This window comes from Sapajus apella, unplaced genomic scaffold (genome assembly GCF_009761245.1).
Source record: "Sapajus apella isolate SASKATOON/1434 unplaced genomic scaffold, GSC_monkey_1.0 scaffold47, whole genome shotgun sequence".
NCBI lineage: Eukaryota > Metazoa > Chordata > Mammalia > Primates > Cebidae > Sapajus > Sapajus apella.
The window spans coordinates 13,148,711-13,168,182 of record NW_022436987.1 but is presented as its reverse complement, the minus strand read 5'-3'; the positions used below and the strand labels follow the sequence as shown (position 1 = coordinate 13,168,182).

The 19,472-nt window shown below is 37.0% G+C and overlaps 1 protein-coding gene across 1 annotated transcript; it reads left to right on the top strand.

Annotated features, from left to right (window-relative positions):
- Positions 1–2,258: 2,258 nt before the first annotated feature.
- Positions 2,259–19,328, top strand: TPH1 (tryptophan hydroxylase 1). Its single transcript, XM_032240902.1, has 9 exons — positions 2,259–2,890; positions 5,444–5,544; positions 8,964–9,031; positions 9,186–9,382; positions 11,692–11,827; positions 12,551–12,677; positions 14,293–14,388; positions 15,310–15,443; positions 17,112–19,328. The coding sequence occupies exons 2-9, from the start codon at positions 5,446–5,448 to the stop codon at positions 17,284–17,286; spliced, it is 1,032 nt and encodes a 343-aa protein (XP_032096793.1). The 5' UTR covers positions 2,259–2,890; positions 5,444–5,445; the 3' UTR covers positions 17,287–19,328.
- Positions 19,329–19,472: the final 144 nt, after the last annotated feature.

Sequence of the window (19,472 nt, the reverse complement as noted above, 5' to 3'; positions counted from 1 at the left end):
CTATTCTATTGATTACCTTTGGGTCTTTAAATAAAATACCTGTTTGTCTTCTTCCATCAGCTTTCTTTTTAATTTGTAATCAAAGAATAATTGTGCATAGCTTAAAGACAACTCAACCCATAATATGAAACATATTTTTGAAAAGCAGTCTTTTGCTCCATCTCTTTTAATTTCTAAGTTTCATTTAATTTTTTTGCAACCTTATATGCAGAAGCTTGAGTTAATCACTCGTTAAATCACATCTACACTATTGTTGTTGATTTGTGCAACCTCATCCTGTTTTGTTTCATTCTTCAATTCTATCTTCATTTCTCTCTTCTGATAGAGAGCTGCTCTCATATGTTTGATATATACACTGAATTACTTTTATCTGCACTTTAGGATATGTAGTTTTCGTGTGTGCATATATTAGTAATTTATATAAATCATATTGTGCTATAAAGATTCTTTTTCTCAGCCAAACTGTGTTTTTAAGACCTACGCACGCTGCTGTGTGAACATCTCATTCATTCTTCTAACTGCTACATGGTGTTCCAGGTGTGTCTCCATCCATTTTACTTATCCCTGCCTAGCAGAGGCAACCATTTCACTTTTAACTATTTTTCCAATATTTACTTCCACACATATAAATTATATCCTTATTCTGCTTCTACTTCTTGATTTTTAAAATTATGGGTAATTATCTATTGATTTTCAAGAACAAAGTAAAGATTTAGGTTTCTTGGCACAACTCCCCTTCTGATGGCCTCTTCAACTTCCTTTCCACTCATTTTCCCAATGTATTTATGTCCCAGTCTTTGGCTGTGTCAATCTTCAGTGTTCTTATTATTAAGATTAGGTAAATGTTGTTTGAAGAAGAGCCATAGTAGCCACCATTGTGCCTCTTCCTTTCTTGTGCAACAGGATTACAGCACAGTGTTTTAAGCACTGGAATGTGGAGCTGGACAGCCTAGATTTGAATTCCGGCTCTGACACTTGTCACCTGTGTGCTTCTGGGCAAACTGCTTAACCTCACTATGCTTCTGTTTCTGTAATTGAAATGTCTGATAGGGAATGTGTCACTTACTGCTTCTACTTTATTTGAATTTTCCAAATTATATTTTTCTTCCAGATGAATTTAGAAATTATTTAATTACATTTCCTCACCAAATTCCATTGAGATTTCAATTTAGGAAGAATTGACATTTTTGCATCTTTTTTTCTCCAAAAACATAGTTTAGCTTTATATTTTTTTGAAGTCATCATTTAGAAAATATTTACAAATGCATTATTACTGTAAACATTTATAAGAAATAGATGAAATGAAACTATTCTTCACACCTGATCAATCCCAGTGTATTTTGTAACTGACTTCTATTGATTCTAGGATAAATTCTATGTTTCCAGATAAACCCTGCCTATTTTAATTTCCTAACATCCTCTATCACTCAGTCCTCTTTCTTGTTGGCTCACGTTCCCTGATAATTTTTTTTTTTTTTTTTTTTTTTTTGAGAAAGGTATCACTCTGTTGTCTAGGCTGGAGTGCAGTGGCTCAATCATGACTCACTGTAGCATTCACTTCCCGGGCTCAACTGACCCTCCTACCTCAGTATCCCGAGTAGCTGGGACTACTGATGTGCCCCACTATGCCTGGCTAATTTGTTATTTTTTGTAGAGATGGGTTCTTGCTATGTGGCCTGGGCTGGTCTTCAACTCCTGGGCCCAAGTGATCCTTCCACTTTGGCCTCCCAAAGTGTTGGAATTACAGGCATGAGCCACTATGCCTAGCCTATTCTGTCTATTCTTTAAGATTCATTTCAGTTCCCACCTGCTCCGTGAAATTTTCTACTGTCTCTTAAATTGTGATTCTTTTCCCTTTGCTGAGAATCTACATCTAAACACTCTCTACTTTATTTTCTTAATCTTTCATGTGTTAGCCAACTAGATTATAAATTCCTTTATGTCTTCCCTTTGTATTCTATGTAGACTTTACCTAGTTACACAGGCGTTTATTAAGTTATTTTAGGATGCACTGTTTAGTATTGGAGACTATCTGCTCTAATCTTCTCATTTTCTTAGATGAAAAAACTACTGGGTGATTGGTTCCCATGTTTCATTATAATGTCCCTAGCACTCTTCCTCAGCTACCCAAATTGGTAAGAGACCATACCCTCATCCCACAGTTCTACACACAGTACCTCCATCTTCAGCTGACTTAGAAGAGGTCAGCAGAGGAGATTTGGTTCAGCTGTTACTAAGATTGTAGCTTAAGAGATTTGAGGTATTAAACTCTGTGCTCAATCTGTTCATCTAATTTTATTAAATGGATTTTTGCAAGGGAAACTCTTCTTTGTCCAAGATTAACATTGGTATCACTTTTTGAAATCTAGCTTTTAGATATGAGAATTTTCAAAAGATTCTTCTTAGCCAGGAAACTGAATAATATTTTGATTTGAATTCTGATTAATTCTGACAATCTGAAGGACCTCTAGTATGTGTTATTTTATTGTTTTCTGGAGGATGGGATGAATTTTGAAAACTTATTTGACTAGTACATAATTTTTAAGAGGAATTATTTTGTTGTTGGCAGTACTAAAAACAGCTTTTTTCCCTTTGACTGTTCTGAGAAGTGTGAATTTGATTTTTAGTGGTAATGAAAGTAACCTGCTCAAAGACTATTAACATTTGAGGCAGTTACATGCAATCTTTACCCTGTGCTTTACACAGGAGAAGCATGTGAATCTGTTACATATTGAGTCCCGAAAATCAAAAAGAAGAAACTCAGAATTTGAGATTTTTGTTGACTGTGACATCAACAGAGAACAACTGAATGATATTTTTCATCTGCTGAAGTCTCATACCAATGTTCTCTCCGTGAATCCACCAGATAATTTTACTGTGAAGGAAGATGGTAAGTTTGAAAGGTGAAAATACTACTTAGAAGATGAAATACCAAATGGGTGTCCAATCTTATATTTATCTTGAAGATATGAGATAAGATAAATAAATAAAACACAGTCTCTCAAAATTGCTTACAGGCTGGTAGTGAAAGGAACACAAAATATAGTTGCTCAAGATACCAAAGAAAAATTGTAAAGCAACATTTGATCTAGTATAAGAGAAATGAAAAAGAAAATCTTGAGTATAAGAAACTGCTGGGAGTGGTGGCTCATCCCTATAATCCCTGCACTTTGGGAAGCCGAGGCAGGCAGATCACTTGACTCCAGGAGTTCAAGACCAGCCTGGGCAACATGGAGAGACGCAGTCTCTACAAAAAATACAAAAATTAGCCAAGTGTGGTGGCATGCACCTGTGGTCCTAGCTACTCTGGAGGCTGAGGTGGGAGGACCACCTGAGCCTAGGAGGTTGAAGCCAGAGAGCCAAGATTGTGTCACTGTACTCCAGTCTGGGTGACAGAGCAAGACTCTGAAAAAGAAAGAAGGAAGGAAGGAAGGAAGGAAAGAAGGAAGGAAGGAAGGAAGGAAGGAAGGAAGGAAGGAAGGAAGGAGAGAAAGAATTCAGCATAATCAGAAATTGATTATCTCTCAATTTCCAAATAATCAACATTTCTTGATTTGACAAACCTCTAATTCACAATCCCTGAGCACTTAGCAATCTCATAAGATATGGCATCTAGCAGATAGTAAATGAATATTTAAATTTGCTGCTAATGTTGACAGTTGCTGACAACTATGAAATGAGACACACAATATGTATAGCAGGGGACTCATCCATCACCTGTTAGGAAGCAGGCTGCACAGCAGGAGGTGAGCATCAGGTCAGTAAGCCTTACCACCTGAGCTCCGTCTGGGAGAATGACCCCTATTGCAAACTGCGCGTGCAAGGGACCTAGATTGTGTGCTTCTTATGAGAATCCGATGACTGATGAAATCATTTCCTGCCTCCCCGTTCATGGAAAAATTGTCTTCCATAAAACCAGTTTCTGGTGCCAAAAAGGTTGGGGACCGCTGATGTAGAGCTTCCCTTCCAAAAGCAAATGAGAATGCAATAAGGCCTTTAAAGTTTCAGATAATCAGTAGCAAAGATAAAGGCTAAGATCTTTACTGGTGAAAAAAATCCTTGAAGTTTACTCGAGGCAAAAGACAAATAGATAATTAGCTACATTTTATATATGGTACTCAATCTAAAATAATCTCTTCAGATTATGTCCACAATATTTGAGGTGTAATCAAGGTTGCTATTCATCTGCTATTTGCTCATACAGCTGTATAATTATTTAAAAATACTGATATACCTCTACTTCTGTCTGGCAGAGAACTACTTCCTCAAGTCCCTTCAGGGAGCATCACCATGCCTGAAGCCTCTGTTGCTCCAGATACTCCCCACTAAGAAGTCCCACATCCATCATTAACAATGAAAGGGTTAACACCTTGCAGAGCAGAAGCCTAGGACTCTGCTGATGTCTATTTTGAGTGATTAGTGTTCCTGTTGTATTTGTTGCTAAATCCCTTGAATATCACTCCTGGATATGTTAGAAAGAGCATTATGCTGGGGCAAGAAGAGCTGAGTTCTAGTCCTCTCTCTTCCATGAGGAGTGAGAGTGAGTAAACTTGGGTAAATTACCTCTCTGGAGCTTGTTTATCTCATCTGTGAAATGCAGAGGTTTATAGATGACTAAATAGTTCTGTTGATATTTACAGTACACCAACCTTGTGACAGATATTTCCACTAAGAAATAGATATAGAAAAAGATATAGTCCCTACCCTACACTTGTTTCCAATCTTTCATGTAACAGGTACATTATAATAAAACACAGTAAAAGACTTTAGAGAGAAACATAACATCACGGGAACCCAGGGGATGGATAATTAGCTCTAGCTACAGGGTCAGGGAAGGCTTTTCATTAGATTTGGGTCTTAAAGGATGTGAAGGATATTCTCAGGAAAACAGAAGTGTGGGGTGGGGTGGGGAATGGAAGTGGAATAGCTATCCCAGGCAGAAGATAGCATTTACAAAACCCCAAAGTCTTATGAGGGCTTGTGTGTCTAAGGAATGGTGAGAAGATCAAGGTGGCAAAGACAAATGATTTCTAAGATCCTGCCCATCAACAAAAATAAATGAAGTTTTTATTGTTTGTACCTTGGTCTATAAATAAAGTTGTAAATCTTCATTCTGCTTTTGCATGACAGCTAAATACGTAGCTTAAGCATTTTTAAACTTTTAATCTGTTTCTAAAGTATAGTGTTTCTCCAAAACTTAGAACATTAACCTGAAAACTAAAAAAAATAAATAAATAAATAAAAATGAAAATAAAGCTCAGAAATTTTGAATAAATTTTACTTTTTAGAAATAGAGCAATTTACTTAACTTGTATAAATCTTGCCTCGATGTACAAGCTAAAATTAAAAATCTCATCCAACTGAATTTTATTTTTTCTTCCTTATTGTTTTGTTTAAGATTGTCTCTTCAACTTTTAATGTTTTTTGTTTTTTAATTTTACAGGTATGGAAACTGTTCCTTGGTTTCCTAAGAAGATATCTGACCTGGACCATTGTGCCAACAGAGTTCTGATGTATGGATCTGAACTAGATGCAGACCATCCTGTAAGTTGTGTTTTGTTTTTTTTGAGACCAAGTCTTGCCCTGTTGCCCAGGATGGAGTGCAATGGCACAATCTTGGCTCACTGCAACATCTGTCTCTCAGGTTCAAGTGATTCTCCTGACTCAGCCTACCAAGTAGCTGGGATTACAGGTGCCTGCCACCACACCCAACTAATTTTTGTATTTTTAGTAGAGACAGGTTTCACCATGTTGGCCAGGCTGGTCTCGAACTCCTGACCTCAGGTGGTCCATCTGCCTCAGTCTCCCAAAGTGCTGAGATTACAGGCATGAGCTACCGCTCTGTAAGTATTTTTCATAAATACATTTATAAAAACAATTTAAACTAAAAATTAAGGGCAACTTTTTTACAGAAAGTTTTTTTTCTAGACTAAATGAGATATTGTTTTAATCAGGATTTCAGGAAGTGTTAGTAGACCTCCGTGTTGGTGGAATTGAGACTAACTGTCTGAAAAGCATGTAGCTTCATTGGTTCCAAAATATCTGTTCTGTGCCCGGCATTTCTATTATTAAGAGCTATTCAAAGGGTTATACTAAAATGAAGACAGTGTCTGCAATCAGTTTTTATTTAAATAGGCATGGGTTACTGGAAAGGGAAATAAATAGTGGGCCAGAGAAAGACTTGCCCCACACACTGCACAGAATGATTGGTTTACAAGGCAGTTAATGAACTGGGAACTTGTTCCCTTGTAAAATTGTACCATACAGGCAAGAGTTGGAGAATTAGTAGATCTAGAGCATTAGGCTTCCTTACAAAACTCTAGGTTTCTGGGAGGGGAAGAGAAAAGAGAGGGCAATTGTGAAGTTGAACAGACCAGGACTTTAATGTAGCTTCTCTCACATATTAGCTCTGCGAATGTGACCTTTTTATACTACCTTAGACAGCCACCAGATGTTCTGTCCATTTATTCTATCATCTTATTGAGTAACTATTGCAATTAGTTGCAGTACTTGCCAGAAATGAGCTTGCAGTCTAGTTGAAATGCTAAAGCACACATATATAAATACACACAAGATAAAATGTAAAAAGTGTGCTAGGTGGCATGAAAAAATTGCTTCAAAATATACGTAAGAGAGCAAACACTTCTAGCTGAAGAGTTCAGAGAAAGGCAACACTTCAATTGGGCCTTAAAAGATTTCAGCAAGTAAAAGATGGAAAGGAAGAACAATTCAGGAGGGAACAATATGAGCAAAGTTTCAGAGGCAAGAAAATTTGCGGCATGTTTATGGAAAGGTGGGTACATTAGTTTTACAGATCTACTAAGTCCTGCTGATTTTTACCTCCTAGGTATTTCTTAAATGTATCCTTTATTCATCCCTATGACCACATCCCTTAACTGGTCTCCCTTCCTCGAACCTTGCCACCTTCAAACACCTCCTCCTTATACTCGTTAGAATGACCTAAAACCTCAGTATGACTATTATTAATCTTCTCTCTTAAAAATCACCAATGGCTCCTGGGTACATACTTAAAAGAATTGAAAACATATGTCCATACAAAAATATATACATGAATGTTTGTGGCAGCATTATTCATAATAGTAAAAAAGTGGAAACAAACCAAATGTTCATTAACTGATGAATAGATGAAGTATTGTATATTTATACAGGCAAATATTATTGGCCATAAAAAGAGGTGGAATACTGATATGTGCTACAACATAGATGAACCTTGAAAACATTATGATAAAGAAGCTAGTCACAAAAGGCCCCGTATTGTATGATTCCTTTTATGTGAAATGTCTAGAATAGAAAAATACATAGAAACAGAAAGTGGATTACTGGTTGCCAGGAATTGGGGAGGGTTGGGGTGGAGATGGAGATTGCTAATGAGCATGATGTTTCTTTTTGGGGTGATAAAACCTGAAATTAGATGGTGGAGATGGTTGTTTAATTCTGTGTATATACTAAAAACGACTAAATGGATATCTTATGGTGTATGAATTATATCTCAATAAAGTTGTTATTAAAAAACCACCAGTGGAAAAAAAACACCAGTGGGTTTCCATTACTGAAGGCTAAACTCCAAGCTCCTTAATGGACCTTTAATTTGCAGACCCCAACTAGTTTTCAACATGCTCTGCTTTCCTCTCCAAGTTTGATCAACATGGGGTTGCTTGTATTTTCTTAGGTCCAACATGCTTTTTTTCTTTTTTTGTTTAAATCACTGTGCTATTTCCACTCCTCTTTTGTGTCTTAACTTGGGAGCCATCACTGGGAAGCATTCACCGAGCCACACAATCCTCTTAAGTGTGTGTGCCATTCTGTACATATCTGTGGGATATGACGAGGCACTTATTGTATCATTTTACAATAACAGGTTAATGTAAACTCCATTAAGCCCCAGTCTGTGCTTTGTTCATATTTGTTTTTCCAGAATTTAGCACAAATTCAGGTCATAGTAAATCTGTATTACCCCATAGATCTGTGTTAAAGAGACGAATCTCGTTATCTCTTTATAGGTATCCGCTTCTTTCCCATTATTTGCATTTTTGGCTATATTCTCCTGGGCTTTGGTTTTTGATTTCTTATTTATTTTATTTTATTTATTTATTTTTAAGGTACAGTCTCTATCTGTTGCCCAGGCCGGGGTGCAGTGGCACCATCATACCTCGCTGCAGCCTAGAATTCCTGGGCTGAAGCCATCCTCCTGCCTCAGTCTCTTCCCAAGGAACTGGGACTACAGGCCTGCACTACCACACCTGTCTAGTTATAATCCTTATTTTAATTCTTTTTTTTGTATAGACGGGGTCTTGCTTTGTTGCCCGGGCTGGTCTCAAACTCCTGGGCTCAAGTGATTCTCCCTCCTATGTCTCCCAAAGTGTTGGGATTACGGGCGTGAGCCACCATGCTCAGCCATTTTGCCTAAAAAAGTTTTTTCATGAGTATAAATTCTAATGTTACTATTTTGTCTGCTTTTAAAATCATCATTGTTTCTGCGAATGGTAAATATACTTGCATTTTGTGATAAAATCTAAGACTAGATTCAGTTAAGCACTATTTCAAATATTAATTGCTTTTTTATTATTAATGGCTAGTACAGGTAAATATAACTGAAAATCTAGTCAAATGATTAAGGAAAAAAACCCTCACCCTTGGAAAAGAGCCATGTAATTAACTGGGATAGTGGTTTCCTTATTCTTCAAACTGTTTTATCTTTGTAGCCACTGTACTATTTTTGTATCTATTATGTCTTTTATCTTTGTAGCTACTAGAGTATAAAGCTGTCATGTAACATTGACTTTAAAATACAAATGATAATAAATCTCTAAATAATGCTTGCTCATAGTAACAATTATGTAGCCCTTAATATAATAGCTCTACTAATAATGAAATGCTTCCTTAATATCATTTGTCAAGTATTTTTTAGTATGGATATTTAAAAACATGTCTTTAATTATCAGGGCTTCAAAGACAATGTCTACCGTAAACGTCGAAAGTATTTTGCGGACTTGGCTATGAACTATAAACAGTAAGTATATTAAAAGAAAATAATGTAGCCAACTTTGAGATAATAAAATAAGTGAACAGAATAAATTATGTTCATTTGGTAAGTAGAAAGTGAAATAAGTGCTACTATTTATTAAATCCTAATTCAAAACAACTCTTTCCCTTTATCTCATTAGTGGAGACCCCATTCCAAAGGTTGAATTCACTGAAGAGGAAATTAAGACCTGGGGAACCGTATTCCAAGAGCTCAACAAACTCTACCCAACCCATGCTTGCAGAGAGTATCTCAAAAACTTACCTTTGCTTTCTAAATATTGTGGATATCGGGAGGATAATATCCCACAATTGGAAGATGTCTCAAACTTTTTAAAAGGTAATAAGCTAGTTAATTCTTTTGTAAGAGGGTTGCTGAACTGTTTTGATCATGACAGAATTTTTTTTGAGACAGAGTCTCTCTCTCTTTCACCCAGGCTGGAGTGCAGTGATGCCATCTCGGCTCATTGCACCTTCTGCCTCCTGGATTCAAGCGATTCTCCTGCTGTGGCCTCCCAAAGTGCTGGGACTACAGGCAACCACTATCATGCCTGGCTAATTTTTGTATTTTTAGTAGAGACAGGGTTTCGCTGCGTTGGCCAGGCTGGTCTTGAACTTCTGACCTCAAGTGATCCACCTGTCTCAGCCTCCCAAAGTGCTGAGATTACAGGTGGAGCCACCACACCCGGCAGTGACAGCATTTTTAACAGAGGAATAAAGTGTAGTCATATGGGAGGTCAGAATTTTCCCATACTCTATCCTGGTGTACTGGATCCAGGATTGGGCACCACAGTTGAGGGATAATGATAACCTGCAGCCAGGGTAGAGGAAGGTAAACAGAATTCTAAGGGGATTTGAAATTGTATCACATAAGTAAACTTTGAAGAACTCTTAGGGTTTTAACCTAGAGATTTAGGGGATGTTATAGCTTTATTTAAATATTTGAAAGCCATCTTTATAAAAGAGGGATTACTGTGCAACTCTAAAGTAAAGGACTGTTGGATAGAAGCTACAAGCTTTTGCCCCAAAATAGAGAATATCTTGTTAAAAGAGTGATTTGAAAATAGAACACACTTATGAGATGGTTAGCTCCTCATCCGTGGGGGTGTTTGTGCAAAAGCTCCACACCAATTTGCCAGGGGTTGGGAAGAGGCAATTCAAGCATCTTGGGGAGAGTCGAAGACTTTTTCCACATTAAGTTTGATAATTTTAGCAAGAAAATAGATGGTGCTAGTAGAGGCATAAACAAAAGGTAAGGACAATTTTGCTCCTTTTAGTTCTTTACATTTGTTTGGTCCCAGCCTTTTTAATTTTTTCTAGCTAGTATAGGAAATAAAATGAACAGTGATCTGTCTCTAAGGGCTTACAATATTTAAGAAGTATAAACATTCCCTTTTATCTCAGTAGACAATCTCTGTAGATTACCATAGCAGAGGAAAACAAAAAAGTTATGCTGTGACTGAAGAGTTTAGTTTATTGCTATCTTTGAGTTTCTCACATAGACTTAAAAAAAATCTACCTTGAAGCATTTTCAGCAACACATTCTGCAGCCAGCCCAGGCACCAGACCCTAAGTGAACAGCTTTCAGTTTTATATCCACAACAAAACATTTCCTCCAAATCTCATGCAAATTTGATGTAACAACTTCATCAGCATCCTTCATCACTATTTTTCAAACATTTAGTTTTTATAGAAGCCACTTGCAAAATTTGTAAGTGTAAAAGTTGGAAGGGGACACCTGCACTATCAAATATGGTAGACACTAGACGTATTTGGTTGTTTAAAATTTAACTAAAATAAATTTAAATCAAGAGGTTGGTTCCTCAGTCACACTAACCACATTTCAAATGCTCAATGGCTGCATGTGGCTAGTAGTTGCCTTATTGGACAGCACAGATATGGAACATTTCTATCACTATGGACACTTTTACTGGACGGTGCAGTCTGCCCATCAGAATGGGAGCATCCAAATACAACACAGCTGGATGGAACTGGCATACTAGAGTTGTGAGGGTTTGGAATGAATGGCAAGATTAGAGCTCACAGAGGTCTCCCAAGCCATTGAATCCTAATGGCAGGCGTCTTTTACAGTATTCATGCAGTCTTGGCTGTTGGGAGATGGAAGAACACTATCCAGTTTAGATAAAAGAAAGGGACTATTTTAAAAGAGATGATACTGGCTAAAAATAGCACAGCTTCAAAATGGTTCTGATTTAAGTGAATACATCTTGTTAGTGAGTTTTTACAAAAAGAAGATTATTTAGGAGATAGTATAAACCCATTAGGGAAACAGCAAGGTGTTGCATGGCATGAGGAGATCTGAGTTCTCCTTCTACCTTTATCAACTAGTGTGTGGACTTGGGCACGTTATTGAGTCTCTAAGCCTCCATTTCATAGTTGTCACAATAAGGAGAAACATCCTTAACTCATGTTGTAAACATGAAAGGAGAAGTGATATGTAAAAGGTCTAACTCATTGCCTGGCCATAGTAAGTGCCTAATAATGATTAGTTCTCCTTAATATGCATATGATAAATTTTAGTTTTCATGTCCTCCATCAAAGTGTTACTTTGTGCCACTGGCAGAACTAAAATGCTACAGTCAGGGGTCTATTCTGGTAAAGATTTTCTTTTTCTCCTTTGCTTTGCAGAACGTACAGGTTTTTCTATCCGTCCTGTAGCTGGTTACTTATCACCAAGAGATTTCTTATCAGGTTTAGCCTTTCGAGTTTTTCACTGCACTCAATATGTGAGACACAGTTCAGATCCCTTCTATACCCCAGAGCCGTAAGTACTTCTGTTTCAGCCATGAATTCATCAAATGGTTATTTATAATAATGGTATCTACCTTGTGGGGTTTTTTGGTATGTGAGGATTAAATAAATTAGCACATGTGAAGCTTTTAGAATGGTGCCTGGCATGAATTACATGTCCCATACTTTATATGTGTTAGCCATTGTGATAATTAATTGACAACGTATTAGGTGTTAGCTGCTATTCTGAGCATAGGGAATGTAACTGAAAAAAAGTCAGACAAAAATTTTTGCCTACATAAAGCTTCTATTCCAGTGAGGGATACAGATAATAAACAAACAAGTAAACATATGCAAATGTTGCATCGGGTGGTGGTGAGTGGCATGGAGAAAAATAAAGCTGAGAAAGGAGATGGAGGAGTGTGTAGGTGGGTGGGAGTGTGTATGTGCATTGTTGTTTTGAAAAGGGTGCTCAGGGAAGGCCTTGCTGAGAAGGTGATATTTGAGCAGAGATCTGATTTGGGTGTGTATGTGGTGGGGTTGGAGGGTGGAGGTGGCACCCGGATGTCCAGAGGTATCTGATATGCACTTATATGTGTGTGTCTGTGAGTGGCCAAGGTTTTGAACAAAAATTGTTTATTTGATTAGTGTCCTTTGTAATCCATAGAATAAAATATTGGATTTGAATTTGATTGAATGGTTGATTACACACTTATGTTAAGCACTGCAGTGTGACAAACTTGTACCTTTATTTCAGAGATACCTGCCATGAACTCTTAGGTCATGTCCCGCTTTTGGCTGAACCTAGTTTTGCCCAGTTCTCCCAAGAAATTGGCTTGGCTTCTCTTGGAGCTTCAGAGGAGGCTGTTCAAAAACTGGCAACGGTATAAATCTGGAAATAATTGTATACATCAGTAATTCTCAACTGGGATAGGGTGTTTGAGTATCTGCATAGTTTAAAAGTAAATATCCAGAATGACCATTAGAAAATTGTCTTTGCTTGGAGGTTCCAGTGAGCCGAGATTGTGCCACTGCACTCCAGTCTGGGCAACAGAGTGAGACTCTGTCAGAAAGAAAAAAGAAAAAGAAAAGAAAAGGGGAGGAGAAGGAGGGGAGGGAAAAGAGAAAAGAAAGAGAAGAGAAAAGAAAGGAAAAGAAAAGAAAATTTGGTTTTGCTCATAATCTTTAATTCAATTCAAATTTGATTAAAGAAGGATGTAAAATTTTAAGGTTTATCAAAAGGAGACATGAGCTTTAAAAAAGGTAGAGAAAAATAAGATTACTATAATAGGTTATCTATTTTTTATTTTCCAATAAAAAAGATAGGTTTCATTAAAATTATGCTAAAATGTTTTTGAGTGCTAGGACAAGACACTGGTGGAAATACAAAGATGACTAAGGCCTGGTTTCTACCTTTAAGGAACTTATATACCATTTGAGGAGACAGTTATGTTCAAATGAGATAGCCTATAGCAAAGTTAACAGATTGCTCTGGGAGCATAGAGAACTTGGGGAAGGCTTCTTGGAAGAGACATCTGGATTAGCTGATGGAAAATGAGTGATGTGCTGAGCAAGGAGGGAAAGGCATCTCAGGATGAGGGCACACAAGGAAAGACAAGGAGGTGCTTGGTGTGTCTGGGGAAACAGCGAGAAGCAGGAGCAGACTGTCCCAGGATGAGGAAGGCAGTGTGAAATAGAACAAAGCTTCTAAAACTGTGGTTTGGGGACCACTGGGGTCCCTGAGATTCTTTCATGGGGTCCTTGAGGTCAAAATCATGCCTAAATAAAAGATCCATTCAAAGCACACAGTGGATTTTAATGAAATGGGCAGTTCGTTGACATAATTCAGATTCTGCATTGCAGTTGAACTTTAAGAAACTCTACACAGTTGTTAAGTCTTCATGCAGAGTAAAAGAAGAATATCCACAACTCTCTGAAAAGACTCTTAAAATATGCAACCCTTTTCTAACTAAAAATCACATGAAGCTGATGTAACTCATGTACTCAAACAGTATATCCCAAAAGGCTAAATACAGAAGCTGATATAAGACTCCCTCTCTCTTCTAGCCAGACATTAAAAGGATTTATAACATTGTAAAATGATGCTACTTTTCTTACTTTTTTGTGTTGTATAATATAGTTATTTTTATTAGCATTATTTATGTTACCAAAAAATGAGTGTATTAAATTTTAAAATTAATTAGCAAGCATTTTCCCTCAGTTTTAATTTTTAGTATGACTAATATAGCTAGTGATACCAACACATACACACATACACAAAGCTTTGGGGCCCTCTAGTTTTTGATAACATGTAAAAGTCATCAGAACAGAAGTTTGAGAAGTACTAGGTTGGAATGAGGCCAGATTATAGAAAGACTTGTGAACTAGGCTGGGATTTTAGACTTTATTCTGGGTTACTTTGGGTCAGTGACTAAGAACTGTAATTTGTTTAAGTTGAATTCTTCAGTGTGTGAGAATAATATTGATGTTCTTTTGCAGTGCTACTTTTTCACTGTGGAGTTTGGTCTATGTAAACAAGATGGACAGCTAAGAGTCTTTGGAGCTGGCTTACTTTCTTCTATCAGTGAACTCAAAGTAAGAGTTGTAAATCTTTGCATGTAACCATATTCACCTAATTTAATTGATAAAACCTGAAATAGTTTTCAGTTTTGAACAAGAACTTCTTACTATGGAAAATACTTGGGGCTGTCACTAATCATTACCTGAATGTATTTTTCTCTATTTCCCAATTATCTATTATATAATCTAAATGTATATAATATCAGAATTTTATCAGGGCATTTATGGGGAACAGCAAGCTTTCTTTTGCTTGAGTATACTGCGGGTTGAGTAGAGCTATGGGAAATAAGTTTGGAATTGTAGGTTGGGGCCATTGCATTAGTAATAGACACACACATGAAATATTTTGATATATTTCTGATATATATGAAATGCTATATGTATAATATATTTAAAATAAATAGTGTTTTGAAGTCTTTGCTTACAAAGTCTTGCTGTTTCCTTACCATTTCTGATATGCCAGCAATAACTTCTATAATTTCTAGGGAATTCTTTGAGATTTATTATTTAACCAATGAATAAATAAACTTATGTTTGTTGAGTAATGAATGTGTGTGAAACACCATCCAAGGTACTGTCTTGCTTTCAGGGAGCACTTGGTGGGTATATAAGTCATGTATAGGAATAACTAGTGCTGGGTAGAAAGTTGGTGCCATAATGCAGGAATAAGTAAATAAAGATCCTTGGATGCCTTTTACACAAAGAAGAGAGGAAGACCAAAGCCATGGAGATTAGCTTGGGGGCATTTACGGGGAAGAGCAAGTCATTTCTTCTGCTGAAGTATACTGTGGGTTGAATAGAGCTATAGGAAATAAGCTTGGAATTGTAGATTGGGGCCATTACATTAGTAATATGTTAGAGGTGTGCCAATTATGGAAGTTGCATGTTCTATGAAAATAGGGATTATTCTTTATTCACTGACTCTTTGTCTTCTAGCATGCACTTTCTGGACATGCCAAAGTAAAGCCCTTTGATCCCAAGATTACCTGCAAACAGGAATGTCTTATCACAACTTTTCAGGATGTCTACTTTGTATCTGAAAGCTTTGAAGATGCAAAGGAGAAGATGAGGTACAGTATATCTTCTTCATGCCTCCATTTTCTTCAGCGAAAGATCAGCCCCATGATGGTAACAGGTCACAGAAGTAAGCAGCTAGATAATTTGAAGCCCACAAGGAGCCTTCTGTCTGTAACACATCTTCCTTTCATAACAAGTATCTAGAGTATGTTGTGTATAAGGATTTTGCATAGTTGCAAATATGAATCAGATACATTGAGAAGTTATTTTCTTTCCAGTTCTTCTAATCAGAGATTTTAGTAGTCTAATAGGGAAAGTAAATTTTATGCAAATTACTATATAACAACATGGAAAGTGATAAGAGCCTTGGAGAAATACAGATGAAACATTGTTCTGCACTTTATTCAAGAGCAATTCATTTCAGCTGGATGAACAGGGTAATCTTAATGTTATTTGAGAAAGGACTTGAAGGATAGATAATATTTAGATATATTAAATTTTAGGCTGTGAGATAGCTTGAAAAAAGGGTCAAGATGTTGAAAAATAAAGGAGATATGTACAACTCAATCAAAGCTACACTTTATTAATCAGCTAAATGTGTGATGAAGAAAGGTGGATATTGGAGGAAGAGAAACTTTTTAGAAGATTCTTGCAACACTTCCGGTGAAAACAAATGCCTGAACTAAGACAGAAGTAGTAGGAAAGGAAAAGACTTTCAAAGCAGAATCAATGAGACAACATTGAGTGGAAGAGGTCATGAGGTCACATTGTGATGATGGGGATAGATAGGGGTTGAAGTAATAGTCCTTGTCTTCCAGAGAAGCCATTAGTTGGGGAGTTAGGCCATTTACTAACCCAAATAATAATACTATCAGGGATTCCTCTAGCATAAATGGCACCTTTATGCAAATTAGAAAAGGGGGTCCCCTCTGTAGACCAGGTGGATTATGAGTTGGATTTCAGCTGCTACTCATGTACATTTGTCCCCAGCTGCACATTTATCCCTAAGAGTCCTGAACATGATTGTTCTTGTGGGTTCCAAATGAGAGGTTCAAACAGTGGTTTGATAAAGGAGGCAGAACCTTAATGCTTGAAAAACGGGCAGAATTTAGGTCATTTGAAAGGAGCCTAGAGGGAAACATTCTAAGCAGAAAAAATATACATATGCACAGAGTAGGACCATTCCTAGTCTATTTTGGGGTGTGTGAGTATGTGTGTGTCTGTATGTGTTATATGTTAAACACACAGGTTACCTGTGTAGGTAAGTATAGCTATATAAGGCATGATTGTTACTATGTGGTCAAGTGTTGTAATGAAACAGTTTTATGTCTATTGATAAAACTACAGTAGTTGGTTTCCTTACTGTAGTCAAGAGATGTGTACATTAATAAATGATTAATAAATCAATTTATGGAATCTTTCCCTAGTAATGCCAGGGTTTTACAGCTACTTTATAATCTAAAGTAGTTATAACTATTTTATAACTCTATAACTATTTTATATAGTTATAAAATAATTATAACTACTTTAGGTTTTGCACTTGCTTGGGATTCCAGGGGGCCTCTGCAAATGCAGTGTAGAGAAGTAGGTCAGATTTGTTGCACACATATCTCACAAAGATTTGTCTTTTGCCTAGTATGTGAAATAGGTTCTGTTGTTTGTTTAGTTTTCATTGTTCACCCCCTAGAAATTGATTGTCTCTCATTTGTTTTCTTAAATAGAGAATTTACCAAAACAATTAAGCGTCCATTTGGAGTGAAGTATAATCCATATACACGGAGTATTCAGATCCTGAAAGACACCAAGAGCATAACCAGTGCCATGAACGAACTGCAGCATGATCTTGATGTTGTCAGTGACGCCCTTGCTAAGGTCAGCAGGCAGCCAAGTATCTAAGAGTAGCCAGTCCTAATCCAGGAGCATTTGAGCATCAACTTGGAGGCCTCTGGGCCATCTCTTGCTTTTCTTTTTTTTTTTTTTTTTTTAATTTTACTTTAGGTGTATACTATATCCAGCATTTTTCCCCATGTTATCCCTCCCCACCTTCCCCACCCTCTGCTCTCCCTCCCCTACCTCCCAGCAACTGCCCTCAGTGTGTGACGCTCCTCTCCCTGAGTCCACGTGTTCTCATTGTTCAACACCCACCTAGGAGTGAGAATATGTGGTGTTTAGTTTTCTGCATCTCTTACTTTTCTTGAAAACCTGATCCTGGAGAGACAGCATCTTCTGGCAAACAATGTTATCAAATCCCACTCCTTAATGAATCACTAGTCTTTGAAAATTTGTACCTGGATATTCTAACCGCCCCTTTTTTTTTTTGTTTTGTTTAGTTTTCTTTTTTTGGTAACAGCTTCAATGAGACAATTTGTTTACCATACAAGTCACTGACCACCCATTTTTAATAGAGAAGTCATTTGACCCAATAGATAGATCTAGTCTCAGCCTAACTCTATTTTCCCCAATCCTTCTTGAGTAAAACAAGATCATTTATTTTATGATCATTTAGAATATCTTGAGGAGTATTACGGCACTGACTCATATTGTTACTGGAGATCCCCTTATTTCTAAAGTATCTGTTACTTATTGCTGAATTTGTGTCAAGCTCAATCACATTCACACACTAAAATTTAATAGGAGACCAGCTGTCTTTGTTGCTGGCAGGAGCAAAAGTATAGAGACCTTTGTACATGGAGCATACCTAGTAAAGAGCAAGTAGTCTAGTTTCAAGTGTAGTGTCTTGTAGGGAAATAGGGGTAGCTAAGCCTGGAAAGGTTGATTGGGGCATAATCATTAAGACCAGGCTATGAATTTGAGACTTTATTTTTTGGCACTAGGGAGCCCCTTCCCAAGTAACTATCTTCCTGGAAACTTTGTTTTCTTTCAATGACATCACATGATATTGGTTTTATTCTAGACTACCTATCCTACTCATGGGTCCAAGGGAAACTTAGTGGGACGTGACTTGCACGGGGCTGTACTCAGACATGTGGTCCTAGGTATCATAACGGGATTGTCCCCAGAGTAACAGGAAGCATTGTTATCAAAGGGAGAGTTCAAACTGAGATAGATGAGAGAAGTGCAAGGTAAAGGATAGAAAAACAGTGCTGAGTACTTTATTTCTAAGATATAAGGTGAGGCCATAAACAGGAAGCCATGCAGTGAGAGTAGAAGCTACAGAAAAGGGGAGGAAATAGAATGTCAGAAAGGTCAAGAAGAGCAGTTTGGAACTGAGACTGTAAGTAATGTAAGGATTTCAAGGACTGGTTTTTATGCAGAGTCAGCTGTGTAGCATAGGGAGTAAGCAGTCCTGTTATAAATGGGTGAAGCTGGACTGCAAAATACAAGCTTGTGTCTCTTTAATTTGCCGCATTCCTCCTCTAGTCACTAAATGAAGATGTCCTTCAAGTTTCTGTCTTTGGACTTCTTCTCTTTTTGCTGTCTTTTCATGGGGAATGTCATCCAGATATATGACTTCAGTTCTTATTTTGAATGACTCCTCTATTTGCAGTTGTAACCTTGACATCTTTCTTGAATTTTTTTTGCCTCTTAATTCCAACTAATTCCTGGATGTCCATGTAGATGTCTCATAATTTAGGCCAATGCTGTACAACTTCATGTGACACCATCCACATAGAATGAATAGGGGTTGTATAATATGGTAGCTCTGCCATGTATCTCAAATTGACCATGTCTATATAGGAACTAGGAATCACTTGAATATCCCACTCCATCAGCTTCCTCTCCCAGTAATTTAATTTCCATGTATGGTATATTTAACATCATATTTAAAATCATTTTCAGGGGTATTCACCTACCTAAAAAAACTATGCTTTTTTTTTTCACATAAATTGTACACCATTTAACATGCTTTATTTCAACAGACTACTAGATCTTTTAGTACTTCTTAGACCTCAAAATAAATTATAAAAAACTTTGTATTTCATGTCATATTATATAAGGAAATATAATTTGGAAGAAGAATTCATGCTGTTTTAAATTTTTACATTACTTGTACTTTTAATAGCTGATCAATTCTTAAGTATACGTTTGATGGTAAACAGATGCTAGTGAATCTGGAATCA